This window comes from Phyllostomus discolor, chromosome 5 (genome assembly GCF_004126475.2).
Source record: "Phyllostomus discolor isolate MPI-MPIP mPhyDis1 chromosome 5, mPhyDis1.pri.v3, whole genome shotgun sequence".
NCBI classification, from domain to species: Eukaryota; Metazoa; Chordata; class Mammalia; order Chiroptera; family Phyllostomidae; genus Phyllostomus; species Phyllostomus discolor.
Window position 1 is genome coordinate 8,673,066 of NC_040907.2, and position 20,408 is coordinate 8,693,473.

The window sequence follows — 20,408 nt, forward strand, 5'->3', positions numbered from 1 at the left end:
ATCTCTGCCCCTGGGAGGTCCAGGGTGTGCGAGCTCTGGTTTACACGCCCAGCCGGGGCAGGTGCAGTGAGTAAGCGTGCACAAACCTCTCCCTTTCTGTGGAGTTGTTTTTCCAGCCTGGTCTCCTGAGACTTGGTTCCTGCCACAGGTGCCACACCTGGTGTCCCGCCCTCCTGCTTATTCTGGGCCAGACCTGAGGGGCGGGGTCTAAGTGTCAGGTACACCTGTTGGAAAGGTGAGCACAGGAAGAATCCGCTTTTGCCAGTAGTCCAGGAGAGGGGTGCCCAGCTCCATCGTGCTCTCTGCCCTCTTGTTAGCGCAGGGCCTCAGCCAAGGCTGTGCCTTCGCCACCGCCCCCGTGAGGGGCTCCGGCCACGCCCTTCCTGAGACCACCCAGTTCACTGTGCCAGAGAGCAGGGCTGCTGGGTCGAACACAGCACCCCCAGCTGAGTTTGAACTTCACATAAGTGACAAATAAATTTTTAGTGCCAGTGTGTCCACATGATGTTTAGGACAGGCTTACACTAAAAATTATTTGATATCTGTCTGGAATTCAAATGTAATTGTTCATCTGGGATTTCTGTTTGTGTTGCTTTGCTTCATTTCATTTGCTCAGTCTGGTGAGCCTGCGGGGTGTGGGGGCGGGGGTAGGAGCATGATCCCCATGCGGTGCGCATGACAACTGAGATCGGAGAAGTGACGGAGGTCGCACAAGGTCACGCACAGTAAGACCCTGACCGGGTCTGGGTTTGACACCAGGTCGGATGGAACCCCCCCGTGCTGTCTGCTGATAACAACCTCACCGGCTTCCGCAGGGCAGTTTGAGGAAGCCCAGAAGTCACACACCTAAAAAAAAAAAAAAAAAATTGAAACAAACCTGTCTTTTCCCTGCCCGGGCATGTTAGCAGTTACTCACACCTTAGTCTGAAATAAGCTTTTGGTGACAGCTGATGGGCAACTGGGGAGAAGTGTTGACAGAGGGAGTGTCAGTCGGTTTGGGCTGCTGTAACTAAAACACCACAGACCGGGTGCTTGTAAACAACGGAAACGTGTCGCTTGGAGTTCTAGAGGCCTCAAGTTCAAGATCAAGGCTCCAGATTCAGCATCTGGAGCAGGCAGGCCTCTTCCTGGTTCAGAAACTGCCTTTTTGCTGCGTCCTCACGTGGCAAAAGGGGCGGGGGAGCTCCCTGCCGTCTCTCTTAGAAGGGCACCAGTTCTGTTCCTGAGGGCTCCAACCTCGTCGGTTGGTCACCTCCCAGAGGCCAAGCCTCCGATACACATTGGGGATTAGCTTTCAACATGTGAACATTGAGGAGACAGAAGCCTTATATAGTCTCTGGCAGAGAACAACAATGAAGGTTTTCAGAGTCCTAGCTGCGGATGGAGACGGTGAGCCAGGGCCGGGGTGCAGAGGGGTGGTGAGCGTTAAGACCTTTTATAATCTGACCCCCGTGTGCCTCTCCAGGCCGCCTCTTGCTCTTTCTCACCTTGTACCCATACACCGGTCACCCAGGGACCTCTCCGGCCGTTTTGCCTTTGCTCTCGCCGTCCCCTCTGCTCACCGCCCTCCCCCACCCATCTTCCAGGTCCCAACTCAGAGGTCCTTGTGCCCGAAGCAGAGACAGCCCCTCCTGTTTGCTGTGCTTACACGTGTGTGCGCTCCTTCAGCTCACGGGGGGCTGCCCTAGGCCCTGCTCCTTGCTGGACGCCCCGTGCTGGGCCTGCACTGTAGGCGGCCCACAAATGTTGGCGGGAAGGAAGGCAGGGGAGGGGCCCCCAAAGCAGACCGCCTACTGTGCAGTTTTGCTGAGACACTTGGACAGTTTCCAGCCCACGCTCGAGGCGATGTCGGGGCCGCTGGACACTCCCCTACAGACGGCCTGCCTCGGGGGGTATGGTTCGGGGGCCCTGTGAACCGTATTCTCAGTGGGGTCTGGAGGGCTAGCCTGAGGGTGGGACCTGTCTGTGACATTCGCTCGGGAGTCCCCAGTACCAAGGGTGGCAGCTGGCACGTGGCAGGTGGCTATAAACTCGTTGGGTGGGTGGATGGGTGGAGGGAGTCATTCACCAGCCACATGTCATTGTGCACTGTCTGGGACTCTCGAGATCCCGTGGTGAAGGGTACGGCCAGGCCCGCCCTCGGTGAGCTGCGCCCACAGCGCCCACAGGTGGCAAACAAGTGGGCCGCCCTCGTAATAAGGGCCTCTGTGCAGGTTGCCCAAAGTGCTGTCAACATCAGGCAGCAGGCAGGGGCCCCTGTAGGTCTCTGAGGCGACAATGGGGCTGAGACCCACTGGCGGGAAGGCGCCTGTGGGGAAGGGAAGGAAGCTCCTCTGGCCGCCACGAGCCTCGCACCTTCCAGAGCTGGAAGCCCTTGGTGGCCCGGGGTGGAGGGACACCTGTCCTTGAGGTCTCGGCTCTGCTCCGGTCAGCCTGTCCCCCACCCCGGGAGAGATCTGGCTGCACCTCGAGGCCCAGGACCCACCCCCCCAGCAGTGCCGGCACCTCGGGCGGGGCAGCCACCACCTCATCAGTACTGAGCGCACCCTGTGGACCGAGCCCCATGGGAGGGGGGCTTCCTCCCGCGTCTCCTTGAAGCCACCCTGCCGGGTGCGGGCTGGACCCATTTTACAGATGGGGTGCCTGAGGCTTGGAGGGGAAGGGGTGAGTGCCTGGTCAGTGGGGGGAGTCGGACTGAAGGTCCAGTGACTTGAAAGCTGTGTCCCAGTCACGTCCCTCTGCCACCCTCACCGTGAGGACGGCACCCCCAACTTCCACAACGCTGTGGGACGGGATGGTGCGAGGAGGTCCTGCCAAGGAGGCACGTGGCCTGTGTCACAACAAGGAGGTGGCCGCAGGCAGAACACAGAAAGGGTGTCCCAGGTGCGGGAAAGAGCTTGGCATGTTGCAGAGGGAGGGACCAGTGTGGCGGGAGGGAGGGCAGGAGGGACGGAACGATGGGCGGGTTTAGTGGTGCCACGGAGGGGAGCCCCCACGCCTGCTGTGACGAGCGCTTCCAAACCTCCTTTAGCCCCCGAGGTGCAGGTGCCCTCTTCACAGTGGGTGTCACGGTGGGCACCTCCCCTGGGGAGCCGCTCCCCTGCTCCCGGCACCCTCTGCAGCCTGGCGCCTGCTGTTGCTCAGAGGAGCGGACCTGTCCGTGTATCCATGTGTCTATGTGTCTCGGTGTGAATCAGCCTGCAGGACTGAGCTGGCTTACGGCTCTGTGGGACAAAGGTGCACCGCCTGGGTACCTACCGTCTGAGGCTCCCCGGGGCCTGAGGGATGCCGCGCTCTCCCTGGTCTCACTCCTCGCACTCATGTAGGTAGCGTCAGGTTTAATCTAAGTGCCGCAGACACCTCTGCCCGCAGTGTCGCCGTGGGAACCGCTCATCGGAGTCCGCTTCCCTGCACAGACACGTGTGAATGCCGACGTCCTGTTCCTTCCGGGCCCCTGAGGGCCACATGTTTTGTGAGACATGTCGAGTGTGTCTTCTAGGGTGTTTCCCGAATGTCAGACTCAGGGGATAGGGGGCTCAGGCTCTGGTGTCGGCCAGATCTGGGTTCAAGTCCGAGCTCTGCTACCTACTAACTATGGCATCGTAGAGCTGCTTAATCTTTCCAAGCCTCCATTTCCTAATCTGTGAAGTGGGGGTGAGGACCGTACCTGCCTGCGGGGGTGGGGGGCAGGACGATTAAATGAGGCCGTGTGCCTACAGCTCACCCAAGCATGCTGCTGGCTCAGGGCCCTGATGCCAGCTCCCACCTGCTCTTCCGTCCACTCTGGCTCCTCCCTTTGGGAGGGGAAGACCCTCGGCCGTGGGCGTGGATGCTTTGGGGCAGGGATACCAGCCGTGGAGCCCTAGAGAGCATGATGGGCTATGGGGCCCCGCCAGGGGTGCTCTGCAGGTGGGGGTGGGCCCAGGACGGGACCTGGGGCTCTGTGAGGTAGGCTGGGCTTTGGGGGTTTGCTTGTTGCGCACACGTGGGAAAGGCCCTGAAGGCAGAGCAAATGGGAAAAGCCAGAGCGCCTTGGAACGGTCCCCAGGAGCAGGGAGCGGGTGTGAGCCAGCGTCCCCTCCCCCTAACCGTGTGCCCTTCTCCCCTAGTGCTCCTGCGGGAAGAAGTGTCTCGGCTCCAGGAGGAAGTGCACCTTCTCCGGCAGATGAAGGAGATGCTGGCGAAGGACCTGGAGGAGTCGCAGGGCGGCAAGTCCTCTGAGGTCCTCTCGGCCACCGAGCTCAGGGTCCAGCTGGCCCAGAAGGAGCAGGAGCTAGCCAGAGCCAAAGAAGCCTTGCAGGGTGAGTGACGGGTCCGCAGAGTTCCTCCCTGCCCTTGCCTGGGGCTCAGGCTCGGGCCAGGGCCTCACAGGCTCTGGGCACCAGAGTCCAGCCTCGGTCCAGGGAGTGACAGGGACACGGGAGCGGCCCAGCGCCCAGGCCCCCTGCGGCTGGCGTGCCTGTTCCGGGATGGAAAGCCGCCTCTTGCAGGGTGGGGCACACATGTCGTCTCCCGTGTGCCCACCATTGTTCTCTCTCGTGGCAGGTGGGTGGGCAACTTTGCTGAACCAGGGTGCCGACCGGCAGCTGCGTCTCCTCTCCCACATCCTGGGGGTCCTATGGCGCCTCCCCTCCCCGGGCGGTGTGCCTGCGCGGGGCTCTCTGCTGGAAGACGCGTCGGCCCCTGCACTTCCCTCTGGTGCCCCGTGGCGGGCCCTGTCGGGAGGGGGGCTCGGTCCTCTTCTCGGGTTGTTCAGAGATCCCCTCAAAGAACGGCAGCCTCCAGCCCTGGTGGGCGCGTTGGGAGGGAACGTGGTCTAGGTGTCCGGGTGGTCTCCTGCCACAGCAGACCACGGGCCCGTAACCAGAAACTGCTGCAGAAAGCAAGGGAACCAGTGGGCCCACGCGTTCCCCCTGCTTTCCGGGGAGCCGGCTGGGATGCCGGCAGCCGCATCCCCATCTGTCTGGGAGCCACCTGCCCACGCTCTGGGCGGTGGGGGAGGGGCCTCAGGAGGTCCTTCGAGAAAGGCTGGAGGCCATCCCCGGACAGAGGTGCTCGGAGGTGTCCGCCCCGGCCCTGGGACAGAGAATCGGCTCCGGGGTCTGCCGTGATCGTCCGCCTTCCCCGGGCGTCTTTGTTCCCCCCGGGGGTGTGGAGGGGGGCAGGCAGGGAGGCAATTAAAACCTGGCCACCTGCTTTCCACTTACCGTTTACTGGAATGATAAATACTCCGAAGACGCTCTTTTTGAAGCCAAAGCAGGCTAATTACTTAGATTGATTTGGAGCTGCTGTAGCGGAGACTCCAGCACGGAGGGGCTGGGAGAATCTGTCCATCTCCGTCTTCCGTGACCATCCCGAGGAGCGTTTCAGGGCGGGGGGCCTCTGCTCCCCCAGCCTGTGAGAGACGCAGGGGAAGGGCCTAAAGGGGGGGAACCAGAGACCACCCCCCCGGCAACAGCTGGGGCACACGGCCCGGCCTGGCTGCGGGGCGTGTGGGCAGTGTTGCTCCCTGCTCAGCATCCCTGTCCGAGCTGCCAGTCTCACGCGGGGGGAGGGGAGAGTGGATGTTGCTGGACAGTTTGCTGGCTCTGTCACAGCGGGTTTCTCGACCTGGGGGGAGGCGTGAGCCGCGAACACTCACACCCTGGCTAAGCAGGCCGTCTGTCCATCCAGCAGCCCCTGGCCGTCCCCTGGGGTGTCTGGGAAATCGTCTCTGAGCGTGACCCTCACCCAGCTGTTACAGCCTCTGCACGCCTGAGCTCTTCTCAGGGAAGCAGATTCCTCTCCCAGCCAGGGAGGCCCATTTCTGTCGGGGTTTTGTCTCGAGGGGTCACTGAGACAGCGCCGTGGGCGGCCCCTGCAGGCCACGGTGGGCAGACAGGTGGGCTGGTTGTGGCTGGGAAGCCCTGGTGCCAAGCATGCCTGCTTTCTCTAGCAGCCGGCGAGCCGTCTAGGCCGATCTGTGGGCGCCTCCCTCCCCCACCCCCACCTTCCCGGGAGCCTCCGAACGTCCCTTCTCTTCCCTCCGGGGACGGGACCCCATCTCAGGTCCCCAGTCCAGCGAGCTGCGGTCCTTCGGTCTCCCTGAGCTTTGTGCAGCTGTGGGGAGTCGGGGCTGCCCCAGGAAGCAGCCGCCTCGACCACCGTGGCCAGCATTCACTGCCAGGAGGGAGGAGCCTGCCCTCCAAGCCCTTGGGCCCAGAGAGAATTCTCCCCCGTATTCGTCCTCTGGACCCCTGGGGAGTAGAAAAACCTCTCAGCTGTTTCTGGACCCAAAGGAATGGGCAGGGGAGTGGGCGGAGGCTCAGTCACGTTGCCCCGCAGCTCCTGGAATGTCTGTGAAGGGGACAGCTCGGAGATCGCCCCTGCGGTGTGACCGGCTGTCAGCGTGAGGTGCGGCCCTCAGGGCACAGAGCTGGGCGGGCATTTCTCCCGAACTGTGCCGTAGCTCTCCCGTCCGCCTCCAAGGGTCTCCCCAGGGACCCCAAGGTCCGCCTGACGGGGTGGCTCCTTTGCAGGAACAGGACTCTCATCAGTGACAACTTGTCAATATTTGTTAAAGGAATGCTTTATTGAGCACCTACTGTGTGCCAGCACCATTCTAAGCACTGGACCCACCATTTACCTCAGTGCTGCTAGGAGGCCGGAACCCCCTTTTACGGAGGGAGCCACCTGGACGAGGCTCAGGGAGGTTAAGTAACTTGGCCACGTCTGCAGAACTTCTTTAGAAATTGTGTCTGCTACACCAGCACACCACACCCCCCCTCTGGGGATGAAGTCAGCCCGGACGAGAGAGACGGGGCCCTGTTGGAGCTTGGTAACGGTGCAGCAGACACCTACATCAGATGTGGGCTTGAGCCAGCTTTACCGCTTCCTAGCTGTGTGACCTTGGGCAGATTCCTTACCCTCTCTGAACCATAGTTTCCTTACTGAGGGCACCAGTAACCACACCTGCTTTTCTTATCATTGGGGCTAATAAGAGTAGCTACTTCGGAGGGTTGTTGTAAGGATTAAATGAGATGTGAAGTGCTTGGCCCCGTGCCCAGAACATGAGTGCAATTATTCAGGAATAATTGCATGAGAGGGGGTTGGCAGACCTGCTTGGAGGTTTGGTCTCCTGCCTCCCAGGAGGGGGTGCCCAGACCTGAGCACCGCTGAGCCCGTCCGAGCTCAGGGTAGGCCGTGTTCCTGAAAAGCAGTCCGGTGGGCACCTTCAGCCGCCGGAGGGTCCTGCACGGCCGTAAATAGGATGCTTCCTCCCCAGCCGCAGCACACAGTGAGTAAATTGCAGACAGATGTTGCAGAAAGAGGCAAGGGCAGGAAAGGGGATTCACGTGCCCGTCGGAGAACGGGAATAAACGCGAGAGCCAAGTCAGCAGCAGCCAGGGTCCCTGTGGTGGGGACACACAGAGCCCCCCGCCCCCACCCCAGAGACTCCTGGCAGGTCCGCGCCCGCCGGCCTGCCCGCAGTCTTGGGAGGCGTGGGAACTCACACGCCCGAAATATCAGCCCCGGGTCCCAACATCAAAGCGACGCAAAGGATCTATTTTGGGGGAGATGGGTTTAGGAGGTTCCTGTGTGTCTGTGGGGATGAGTCCAGGAATGTTTGGTTTAGGAGTCTGATCTCCCTGTGAGTTTCCAGGCGGAAGCCATGAGCGGTTGTTTAGGAAAGAACGGTGTCACCGCACACGCTCGCACACGGGTGTGTAAACGTACCCTAGTCCCTGCGTGACCCCAGCTCCACACACGTCGTGAGATTGTAGCCCCCAAGGCCCCTTTGGGGTGTCTGTCCATTTCCCCAGGCCCTCCTCGGTTTCACTGGTTTCTCCGAGCATCAAGGCGCTGTAGAAACGGTCATGAACATGTGCTTCCTCCCTTTCTTAATCTCTTAATGGCACGTGGGGTGTGGTGAGCCTTTTCCCACAACGATAAATACTCTTGGAAAACATAATTTTTAATGACTGCATAATGTTCTACCAAATGGATACACTGAAACTGATGGAGCCACTTCCCTATTATTGGACATTGGTTTCCACGGTTTTCGTTTCGTCTTTGCCGTCACATGAGACACGCTAAAGACCTGTGTTTGTGAATCGGTTTCTTTTTCTCCAACTCTCTGGTCTCCAGAGCGTGTTAAACTCTTGCAGAACCGAGGACCCCAAAGAGCCTTTGTTTTGTTTGCATGGTTTGGATCGGTTGTCATCTACTGTTTTAGAAATTGAAATGGGAAAAAAGTTTAAATCTTTAATAATTTATTTAAAAATAATCATAAGCCCATCGTACATGAATATAAAAATAGAAGTATTTTTAATGAAAAACAACTCTATTTTTCCCCAACAGAAAGACTTACATGAGAAGGGAAACACCATTTTGTGTGTGTTTTTTAAAGATTTCATTTATTTATTTTCAGAGAGGGAAGGGAGGGAGAAAGAGAGAGAGAGAGAGAAACATCAATGTGCAGTTGCTGGGGGCCATGGCCTGCAACCCAGGCATGTGCCCTGACTGGGAATCGAACCTGAGATGCTTTGTTTCGCAGCCGGTGCTCAATCCACTGAGCTACGCCAGCCAGGGCCATTTTGTGTTTTTGTGCAAACTTTTTAACGTCTAGTGTCACACAAGACTGCTGTGTTCCCCTCTCTGCCCCTTCGGTCAGGCTGCTGGGACTTGGTTCCTTGGCTGGAAATCTGGCCTCACACATGCGCTGCTGGAAAAGGGAGGAGTGTATTAACTGCCTTATCAGGTCGTTGTGGGTAATTTTCTTCCATGCCTCACTGAAACTCGCCCCATGGAAGTTTCTTCAGAGGTTTGCTGCAGTGTAGGATCTGAAGTCTTGTTTTTGTGATGGGTCACAGTCGCCCAAGCCACTGGTCCAACTGGCACTTTGAATGGATTTTTGCTCCCACGTGGGATTTCTTTTAACATTTAATGTTGGTCACTTGGAAATACTGACTCACTGAGCAATGCAGATCTTCCCAACGTTGTCACATTTCATTATCCATAAAGTCTTTAAGCCTTAAAAAGTTGCACCAGTCCGAGCGGCAGGTCAGGTTCGCCGGAATTCTCATTTTTGCTCAAAACTTAAGTGCTGTCAATGGCAGCAAACCCTGCCAGCTCTTTCCCTAAGAAGTGACAGGCTCACTTCCCCCATTTGGTGACAGTTCAGTAGCTTGCAGGGCACCAAAGTGTGTGGGTCAGTCATCCCATCGAGGACAAACGGTGGCTAGTTTAGCTGGCAACTCGGCCACAGAGATGTTTTTCCTGACACGGTCACCTTTCTTCGCTGTGCAGCCAGAGAGATTTAAGTGCCCTTTGCATCTCATTAAACGGCGTGTGCTTGGAGATCCAGTGTTAGCAGAACAAATAAACCACTTTGCACTGCTTCCCCAGGGCTGTTCGTGAGTACCACTGCCCCCTTTCTCCTGCTGCAGGTGCACAGGACAAAGGGCACAGTGCCCGCTGATTCTGTTCGGTGCCGCTGCTGCGGTTTCCGCTGAGATGTCAGCACGCTGCCCGCCCCTGCTTGGGCACCAGCAGTGCAAACGCTCACACGGTGAAAAGGGTGAATGGCGTCGGAGTGTGATCGGGAGGATAGCTTTCCTCTCGGGCCCCCTGAGGATCGTGGAGACAGCCCGGATTTTTGAGCCCTTTTTACACATCAGCTTGTCGAGCGCTCACAGGCCTATGAAATGGGCTGTGGGTGTGCCGGGATTACCCAGCAGTACCAGGGTCAGGCCTCAGCAGCGGCCCCTGGGGCCCTGAGCGGATGCTGGCAGGGGCAGAGAGGGTGTTGCTGCAGGGAAACAGCTCGAGCAAAGGCGAGAAGATCGGCCTGTAGGTGGGCTGATGATGGGGGCGGGGTGGGAGATGGTCACAGTGAACCTCAGGGGTCACACTCAGAAGTTCAGGGACCGCAGAGGTTTTGAGCAGGAGGAGACAGTGTGAGAAATGGGGTGTGAGGCTGTCCCCTCTTCTGACTCCCTCCGTGCCTTTGCAGCGTTGTCTCTCTCCCAGCACGTGGACGTACACGTGGACATGCACGTGGTTGTGTCCACAAGGTTCCCGGATGTGCCTCTGGGTCACCCCCTTCTCTCCCCTCGGGGTCTTCCCACTGGCTCTTCCTCCTGCCTCCACCTCCTGATGGTCCCTCTGCCTCCAAGTCCTGCTTCAGGTCCGGCTTCCTCTAGGACCTCCTCTGCCTCATAGTCCAGGGCCTGAGGTTGGCAGAATCATGCCCTTTCACCCCCAGGATGTCTACGTCCCTGTTCCTAGAGCCCGTGAACTGGTTAGATGACATGGCAGAGGGGATTGGGGGTGTTGATCAGATGTCCTTGAGATTCGGGGACTCCCCCGTGGGCCTGAGGTAATCCGAAGGGGCCTGCGAGGGGGAACAGGAGACGGAAGAGTCAGAGTCAGAGAAGATGCTGTGACCGCAGAACAGAGGTCAGGTTCAAGGTGAGGACTCAACCTGCATTGCTGGCCTCGAGGGCGGAGGAGGGGCTGGGAGCCAGGGCACACGGGCGCAGCTCGAAGCTGGAAAAGGCCAGGAAACCGATTCTCCCCTGGAGCCCCCAGAAGGAACCCAGCCCCGCCGCACCTTGGTCGGCGCTCTGGAGGACCCCTTTTGGACTCTGACCTGCAGAACTGTGAGAGAATGAATTTGCATCGTCTGAAGCCGCTACGTTTATGGAAATCGTTGCAGCCTTAGACGCTGAGCTCCCTCGGGACAAAGCACACAGGGGGGGACTTGTGCTTCCCATCAGGCTCGTCGCTGGCCAGGGTCCTGCAGGGCAGAGCCGCCAGCACCGAGCTGGCCTTGTTGTCGGAACAAAGCAGATGGCCCGTCACTGTGGGGCAGAGACGATGCCCACGTTTTCTCTCTTTAGCAGAGGGAATGAGGCTTGTGGGGGCCTTTTTCCTGCCTCAGAATGACTCACCTGCCCGAGACGGAGCTCTGGGAGGAACTGAGCCACATTATTTAATTGGCTCATCCAACACATGTCCCCTGGAAATGTCCCCCCACCGGAACCCGTGCCTGTGGCTCGGGGAATTCAGAGGCAGATTGGACCCAGGCCCCGCCCAGACCCCGGCGCCAGGCCTGGAAGCCAGAACACATTCGGTATAAATTGGTTGGATAATCTTTTTTGTATTATCTACAGCCAGGCCTGCAGATAGGAATCAGCCGCAGATATTCCTGCTTCAGAGAGCTCCAGGGTACAGAGAATGCCTCAGGCTTTGGGCAGGAGGGGACACCGGTGTCTTTTATGTCCCCGGCAGGCGTGGCCATGGTCTGGCTGCCTTTACAGACGTCACCAGGCCTGCAGACACTGGCCCAAGTGGCTGTCGACCCGAGTGATGTGTCATTGCTGCTGGGACGGCTCTGCCCCGCTCTCCTGCACACACACCCTCGTCCCCACAGCGCCCCGTGGGTTTGGGAAGCCACTTAGTGTGTTCTGGTTCCCTGCCCCGTTCTCACCCCATTCTTCATGGGGCTCCTTCCCACTGGATGGGACTGTGCACTCTTGTCCAGGAAGTCACACACACAGAACCAACTGCGGCAGGCCCCCGGATCTAGCCGGGTGGCCCCGGGGGCCGCTGCAGGGACACCGTCCCCCTCCCGAGCCAGCCCCTCTGACCCACAGCCATGATGCAGAAGACCTAGTTGGTGAATCTTAGAATTCAGTGGGAATTCTACAGAGAGAATGTCTTCCTAATATATTATTGGCAGCTTTTAATGGTTAACAGATCCCCCTAGAAAGCTTCTAGACTCTACATCTGATCTAGACTCTGATTCATAGGCAGAAGAAGTGTCCAACATCTTTGCTGTCCTCCTGCAGCCGCCCGGGGGACCATGTGTCTCCCGCTGGTGAGCTGCATCACGTGGCCGCTGGGTTCCCAAAAAGGGCACGTGCTCCTAGTGCACATGTATTTTTTTTTTCTTTTAGAATAGTTTGAGATTTACAGAGAAGCTGCAAAATCTCGTATATCCAGTTTCCCATCGTCAACATCTTAGGTTACCGGGGCTGCCCTGCAGCAGTACTTTGCAGGCCGGCTGGTGCCTCGTTTGTCGATTTCTCATTGGCCAAAGGAAGTCACATGACCAAGCCCAGCGGCCTGTGGGCGGAGACTCCGCAAGGCTGTGGATACTGGGAGGTGGGGGGTTCTAAATGGCCATTAATATAGATCCACTACAAAAAGCAGTTTAAATAGAACAATATCCAAATCTGCCCTAGAGTCTGGGGTTCTGGTGACTGACAACCATTCCACCCCTGTATCTCTTTTGACTCCTTTGCTTTTTATAGGTTTTATACCTGAGTCACTAATGGCCTCTCTTCTCATCCTCATCTGGGGTTTTTAATACTGTGACCTTGACTCTGTGAGTTAGAGAGGCAGCCAGTCCAGTCCCCTCCCCCTCCCCCTCTTTGTCCCCCTTCCCTTCCCGCCTGCTAGGACAAGAAGTCCCCCGAGCCCCACAGCCTCCCAAACAGGCTCCCTGCCGGCATCTCCTTCAATGCTTTGGGTGCAGTTCTTGGTAAATTCCACTGCATATTAATGTGCTGATTATCGAACTTTCCACATGTCCTGTGAGAAACGGAAAGACCGGCTGGTTTGAAAACGCACAGACACCCACCAGGACTCACCCCGCACATCCCTGACACCTGTTCCGTAAGCACGTGCCAGAGCCCGTCTCTCCTCCTGATTCAGAAAAATCTCATCCGCCCATTTTGTGGTCGGGGTGACTGAGGCGTGGAGCATGGCGAGTCACTTTCGAGCAGTAATCATCCCGGCTGCTGTTTGTTGAGCACATGGACCAAGCCAGGCACTCGCCTCCTTGCCTGGCCTGTGCGAGCCCCTTGATCCTCCCAACAACCCTTGTCAGCTGGCTAGTGTGCGTTAGCCTCAGTCTCCCCATCTACAAAATGGGGGTGAGAGAGGTTTGGATTTTTCTAAGGTCTCCTGGCCAGTGGTGGTTGAAGCCAAGATTTGATCCCCCAGTGAATGGTTTCTAAACCTCTGCTCTTGGCAAATACTTAGCTGAGAACTGGGAGGTCAAGGGGGTAGTCGTCGCTTTCCAGAGGAAGGAAGTGAACGGGGAAGAAGAGGAGGAAGAGGAGCAGATCTGGATTGGGGAGCACAGGGTTCTTGGGTGCCATCGAGTGGCCTGAGTCCCCAGGATTTGTGGATTCCCTCTCCGTCTGGGCTCTGGAAGTTGTCCCGGGAAGAAAGGCTTTGAGGCTGGTCCGGGTCTCGTGAGCCACGAGTTTCCTCTCCCTGTCCCCAAGCCACCCCGTTCCCTCCCTGCCCCTTGGTCTCTGCTGCCACAGCGGCCGTGTTTAAGGTGGGAGCGTGGGCTGCAGACCTTGAGCCCCTGCTTGTCATGACTCCCTGCGTCCTTCCTAGGAAGGGCAGGGATGGATCCCCACAGGGTAGGTGGGGTTAGCCTGACTTTACAGTTGGAGAAACTGAGGCTCCAGAAGGGTCATGCAGCGGGCGGGTCACCATGTTTGAATCTGAAGTCCCGTCGTGCCGGACGCAGGTCCCTGATCCTGCACCAGGACTCACTCTGTTCCGTGGAAACCACATCAGTGATCATAGAATCCAGCCTAGAGCACCACCCACTCATTCGTCTAGCAAACACCTGTGGAGGTCCTGTTACCGTTCTGGGGACTTTTGGGGTATATCTGTGAGCAAACTAGATACACGTGGATCTTATGTTCTAGAAGGGTGCGCCGGTGGCTGTTGCTGTGTGACAGGCTGCCCCCAAATCTTAGCAGCATTTCTTAAACCAACCACCGTTTTCCTTACGTCCACTGATTTTGTGCATCAATGGCTTGGCAGGGCTCTGCCGGGTGGTTCTTCAGGTCCGTGCGTTAGCAGTGGGGGTGGGGAGGGTCTCGCAGTGGTGTTCCGCCGAGAAGTTCAAGACAGCTTCCTCACGTGTCTGCCGCCTTGGTGGGACGTCTGGGCTTCGCCGGGACCACAGCACCCATTCGTGGCCAGTCCGGCGTGGCAGTCAGGTCTTGTGCATGGAGGCTCAGGGCCCCACCCACAGAGAGGGCTCTGTGAAACCAGGGTGCAAGCTGCAAGGCTCTGTGGTCTCAGATACCACTCAGGGTCACTTCTGCTGCATTTGGTTGGTGACGGGCCAGCCACAAGGTCAGCCAGTCTCCATCCTGTCAAAAGCCAGTGGTAGGGGAGATAGTATTGTGTTCATCGCTGCAAAAATACCATCTGCCACGGCGGGGAGGGGGAAGGCCAACAGTAAACAATGACCACAGTAGAAATCAAATCATATGTGTTGGAAGATTGTAAGCATCGTGGGGACACAGAAAGTTTCCGGTGGGATATCATGGGACCGAGCCATCCCACGCCCCACGGTTCACTCACACCGGAAACACACGCTTGTGCACGAAGGGTCGCAGCAGCTTCGTTGGTCATGGCCCAGGTGCGGAGGCAGCCCAGTGTACACGAGCAGACCAGTGGGTCAGCAAACTCGTGCATCCTCCTGGAGTCCTACTCAGCAGTGAAGCGGCGAACTGTTGCCACAGGCAACACGGCGGGTCTCAAAATAGTGACACAGAGGGAGAGTCCAGAAAGACAAGGTGTATCCTGCATGATTCCATGTCCGTGAGAGTCTAGAAAATGAAAGCTCATCGGTAGGGTCAGAAAGATCAGTGGATGCCTGGAGATCGGGGAGGAAGGGCCGGAGCCTGGCTTACACAGGGGAGGCAGAACTTTGGGGGCGACGGTTTTACAGGGGTGTATATGTGTCAGACCCTACCAAGTGGTAAATGTTAAAGATCTCCAATGTATTGTATGTCCTTTATTATCAACAACGTGTTTTTTTTTTAAAGAGGATAAGGTGGGTTAGGAATCCTGGAGATGGGGCGTTTTGGAGCAGGGAACCTTTCAATATCCCACAGGCCCCACCTGGGCAGAGTCCGGGCAGAGCCCTGCCTGCCAGGGCCCCCGCACCCGGGGCTCCTGGGCTTGCATTCCAGGAACAAGCGGACCGGCACGTTCTGAAGCCACACGGGCTGTGGCCCGGGCTTCCAGCCCAGCTCTTTAAATAGCTCCCACCACACGGCCTGGCCAGCGGCTGAGACGGAAGCTGCTGACAACCAGGCGAGCTGGACAGGCCTTCCTGCCGGGGCCGGACGTGGGGCGCAGGAGGGGGAGAGGCGGGCGTTGGCACTGAGCTCGGAACCCAGACCGGTTCGGAAAGGAGCGTTGCAGTGCAGCTCGGGGCCAGGCACGGGGGAAGAGTGGAGTGAAACCCCAATGACGCCATAATATTTTAAAAATTAATATTTATATCTGATGTATATGTAATTACTATAATATATATGTATTTACTGCATATTTTTATGGGCCAGGAATGCATGGGCTATAAACCCCATGAGTTACCGCATAATCCTCCCCATTTTCCGGATGAGAAGACTGAGGGACAGAGGAGGGAACTATTGCTCCGGGGTGGAATTTAAACCGAGGAAGGCATGCCCCGGCTCCAGGACGGGTGTGGTTTAGCCAGTACCCTGCACCGCCCCATCGGGAGCCTGCTGCTGTCTCTTTAAGTGGTACACTTTTTTTTTTTTTTTTTTTTTTAGTGATGAATGATTTGTGATGCGGATCCTGGGGACAGGCTGGGCCTGTGAATCAGAGGCAGTGGGGCGTGTTGGAGCCGGAAGTCAGGAGGCCTTGCCTCTCTGGTGGCGGCGTTGCTGCCAACCTCCAACCTCTGCGGGCTTCACCTGGAAAACGGGGTGGGGGGTGGGGGGGGGGCTGTGTGTTCTCACGGGGCCCCGTCCTACTGTCCCACGAGCAGCATGCTCGGGATGCCCCGGGGGCGGGGGAGGGGAGGGCGGGGTAGAGGAACAAATGCTGTCATCTGACTACAGAAGTGGTACTGTCACCTGATCGTCCCAGCCGTGATGCCGCCCCACTCACTGCAGCCCAGACAGAAGCCTCAGAACCCCACCCCCACACCCCTGCAGTGCCCGACCCAGCAGCCCTTAGCCCGCTGACCTGGGCAGCCCCTGAACTCCAGAGAAGTTGCTTGCCCACAGGCTCCGGAACATGCAGATCTGGATGGATCGTTCTGATTCGGGCCTTGCCCGAAGGTCATGGTGCCCGAGGAAAGCAGTCTTTAGCAGGACCTGGAAGGAGGGGGCGGCGGGGGACCGGTCAGTGTCCCTGACCCCTGCCAGGCCCCAGGGGGGCCTTCCCAGTGCTCTTAGCCCGTCCCTGAACCCCACAGAGTGTTTGACCGCAGGCTCACCAGGCGGCAGGGCACTCCGAGCGGGGGCCCTGAGGTGAAGGCCTAGGCTGGAGAACAGCATGGAGACTTGGGGACAGTCACTTCCTTGGGGAGGTGGCTGTCCACTCAGCCTTTTAAGGCTGGGGGCACCTTGAGGTCAGGTCTGAAGTGTGTTGTCCCTGTGTCTCTGACTCTCCCCTCCCTGCTGCTGCCAGGTAAGCAAGGCCGGGGCCCAGAGGCCGAGTGAGGCGTGGCGTGGGCCGGGCCCTCGGGGCTGGCACCCAGTAGGTGCGCGGGAAAGGGGTGAAGAGCAGAGGCAGGGCCCACACCCCGCGTGGACGTGCCCACAGCCTGCACAGATCCCGGGTGGTCCCCGTGCTTGGGCGGCATCCCTCGGCCTGGCTCTGCGGGTTGCGTGACCTGGGGGTGCTGCCCTGAGTGCTGACCTCTGTCCGCTCGTGGAAGGGGTCACGCTCCCCTGCCTCTGAATCACTGGGGCGACCTGGGCCTGGCAGGGTGCGAGCCGGCTGACGACGCCAGCGGAGAAGGAAGGCGCTCCTCTCTCTCCCTTCCCCACCACAGCTCAGGGGACTGCAACTATGGGGACACTCTGTTCCTTGTGCATCAGAATGGGCTGGGGTGGCCCTGGGCGAACCCAGGGTTGAGAGGGGCTGGCAGGGCAGGGGTGTGGGTGAGGGCCTGCGGCCAGTCCTGCTAAGACGGGGCCGTTTTCTGGCTGGACCTCCCAGAAGAATGTAGCTTCGGAGGCTAAAAGCTGGGGGGCTGGGAGATGCTGGGGGCACACCAGCTTTCCCGGGAGAGAGGGGACTGCAGCCAGGAGCTGGAGGCCAGGCCCTGGTGGGGGAGGGGGGGAGGGGCGTGCCCCCGCTGAGCTAGGAGCTGAGCCCTAGACCCCTGTCTTAACTGCCACTGCCGACTGCTCTCAGGGGTCCTCCCTCATGATGGCCCCTGTCCCTAACACAGATGTCTGTATTTTCATGGACCCTTGGCCCAGGAGAGCATTCCTGCACATAAAAGATCTTCTTTGGAAAGATACGGTCTGATCGCCAAGCCGTGGGTTGCAAATGCACATGGTTAGGTGTTAATGGACTCCCACACCATGAAATCCGTGCCAGTGAGAAAAAGGCCTGATGCCAGATTAAGACAAGGCGTCCCCTCCCCTTGAACATAGCCCCGCTGACCCTCAGCCCGATGACCCCTGGCACCTATGTGTGACAGCACATCTGGGGTGCAGCCCTGCCCCGAGCCGCACACACTCACTGTCTGGATTTCAGGCCCCGCTCGTGGCCCCGACCAGACCCCCGGGCTGTGTCCGTGAGCCTGGGTGCGAGTCGTGCTCCTCCGGCCTGCTTGTGCTTGGCCTGAGAAGCAGCCCCCTGTTGTTGGCATCTGGAGGATTTTAGGGTGGGAGGGGTATGGCAATCAAGGTGGCCCCGACTAGAGACCCACCCCCGCCCCAGGGGCGGTGTCCCACCCAGAGCAGCTCTCTCAGTTGGCAAAGTGGGAATGGACGGGTCCTGGTCAGCTGGCTGAGGTCCCCGACAGAGGCCGTCCCCCGGCGGAGCGGACATTTGTTAGATAGGCACTGCACGCACGGCTCTCTGCACACAGGGTCCCGTCTGATCCTCGCAGCCGGCCTGTGAGGTGGTCCTGTTGTCCCTCCAGCTTTACAGATGGGGTCACTGAGGCTCAGGGGTGGGAGGAACTTGCAGGGGACGCGGCTGGTTGGTGGTGCAGCCAGGGTTGGCCTCTGGCCCCCTCGTCCTGGCTTCGAATCCTGCGCTCCTAACCGCTACACCATGAAGGCCAAACACCTGTCTGCCGACACCTGAAGGTGCTCCGTGCCCTCAAAATGCAGCCGTGGGGTGGAGGTGGGCAGGCTTGGGCCTCGGGTGGATAGGACAGGGGCTCCCCACTTGTCCCCTCGGAGACCAGGTGCCCTGAGACCTTGAAGGGGCAGTGGGCACAGGGCCAGCCAGACGCAGGTGACCGTGTAGTGTCAGGGAGGGCTGGTGGCACAAAGCCAGATCCCTCTACCACCTGAATTTCAAAGACACCTTCCTGTGGCCCGCCAGCCTGGCACGGGACGGGCAGGTGCTGACTCAGGAAACGGAAGTCCCAATTAGCGACGCCAGCCCTCACGGGCGCCCGTGGCCTCCTGCTTGGAGCACTGTGGCGGGAGCCAGACAGCTCGTCCTTGATCATCAGAGCAGAAGGCCAGAAGGTTGCTGTTGCCTGTGGGAGGCAGCAGGGAGCCTTTGTACTCCAGAAAAAGGAGGGCGGGCTCCTGAGGTTTCTCCGGATATGCAAAGCGCTCCTCCCCCCTCCGTGCCCCCCCCACCAGGCACCAGTGTTCCATATGAGCATCACTTGTTGTGCCAGGGTGGATGGGCAGGCACCACGAGGCTGTATACCCCCTGCACCCCATGGGGATGCTCAGCTTAGCACCCTCAGGACGAGCCCCGGACTTAGCTGCAGGGCCAGCCTGGGCCACGGGGCTGACAGTGGGCACAGTGGATTAAAGAAGCAGTCGCTGAGAATGCACATTAAAGCCAGCCTGAGCTGCCGCTGCTCTCTCTCAGGGTGGCAAAAATCCGAACCCACACGCTCGCTCTCTCCTGGCGTGCCTGCAGGGAATGGCGCTCTCGCACACGGGGTGGAAAGGCAGGGCGGTGGGAGCCCCGTGGAGGGACACGGAGGTGAGGTGTCGCTGCAAAGTCACAGGTGCATCTACCCTTCGATTTCATGGTCACACTTCCGAGATTTGCCCTGAGGAGGACCCCTCATGATAGGAAACCAAGGTACTCCAAACGCCGCAGAACACGTTCAAAAGCCTGTAAGAATGGAAGGACAGGAAGCAAGTCTCAGAGTTCCTGTGGTAGGTTTGTGGACCGTGCTCTTGATGCAGGAATCCTGGAACCACTTTGCCATTATGGGGTAGAGCCAATGAGTCAATACGCTCTTCGATGCCAGGGTCTCTCTCCTGGGGCAGGACGCGGCTTCAGACAACACAAATGTATTCTGTTACAGTTCTGGAAGTCAGAGCCTGAAACAGGTTTCCAAGGCCGAAAACCCAGGTGTGGGGCAGCGGAGAGTCACCGAGTGTGACCGGAACATCTTGTCGTGTTCGAAAGCAAGGATGCATGCAAAGACAGACAGGCCGGAGAGACCCAGCCAGGCTGGCACATCCAAAGGAATCGTGAGAGAGACGGATTATCAGAAGCAGGAAGCCGGGGAAGGGTGGACACGAGTTAGTGAATGTAAGAGGACCTGTTAGAAAAATCACCAGGAATGGACAAACGGCCCTTGTGGGCCTCCCGTGGGACGCAGCGAGGACGCCGCATCACCTGTGGGTTCATTGGACTGAGGACAGGGCAGCCTTGAGGCCATGGAAGACCCACCAGAGACACAGGGAACCTCCTGGATTCCAGACAGTCCCTTGCCCGAAGGGATCCTGGGATCCTGGATGGGGAGAGAGGCGGTGTGAAAGCCGCAGATGCAGTTCTGGGACAGCTGGGGACTGTGTGTTAGATGGTGTCATTACCTCAGTGGCAGCGCAGGGCAGAGCCCGTGAGCAGCAGGCTGTGGAGCCTGTGGTGGAGCTCGAGGGCCCGGCTGTGGTCCACGGTCCGAGTGCCTGCCCGTCTTCCCGCTCTGCCCCCGAGTTTGCGTGATGCAGGTGTTGGGCAGGGTTGCTGGTGCGCTGGCCACGCAACCGAACAGGTGTTGGTCCACGTTTGCAGACGGGGAAACTCAGGTACGGTGCCGTCGCTTCCCTTGATGAATATTTTAATGCGAAAGCAGCAGGCCCCAGGAAGTGCTGACCTGCCGCTTTCCTCGCTCGGTCGGCCTGCTCCAGGCCGTGCCGCTCGCTGGTCGTTGTGGTTCCTTCGGAGCACGCAGAGCCTCCCCCTGCGGCGGGGGCGGGGCTCCCGCACGGCGCCCTGTCCCTCCTTGAATGGGGCTCGCAGGCCCTCGAGGGCATAGGTGACCCGTCCTCGTCTTATTTTAATGTCACTTCAGGAACGTGGAGCTCCGCTTAGAATCTAAGGAAAGGGGTCGGCTGTGTGCTGGGGGTGGGGGGGCTCTGAGGGGGCCCCGGCTGGCCACCGTCCCAGAGGCCGGCATGGGG

General features: G+C 58.8%; 1 protein-coding gene across 6 annotated transcripts in view; it reads left to right on the forward strand.

Annotated features, from left to right (window-relative positions):
- Positions 1-20,408, forward strand: part of KAZN (kazrin, periplakin interacting protein) — a 387,429-nt gene that overhangs the window by 281,873 nt on the left and 85,148 nt on the right. For all 6 annotated transcript variants that reach the window (XM_028513058.2, XM_036025339.1, XM_036025338.1 and 3 more), the window contains exon 2: positions 4,110-4,301. In XM_028513058.2, the coding sequence (XP_028368859.1) occupies positions 4,110-4,301 (192 nt within the window). The remainder of the gene's footprint in view (positions 1-4,109; positions 4,302-20,408) is intronic.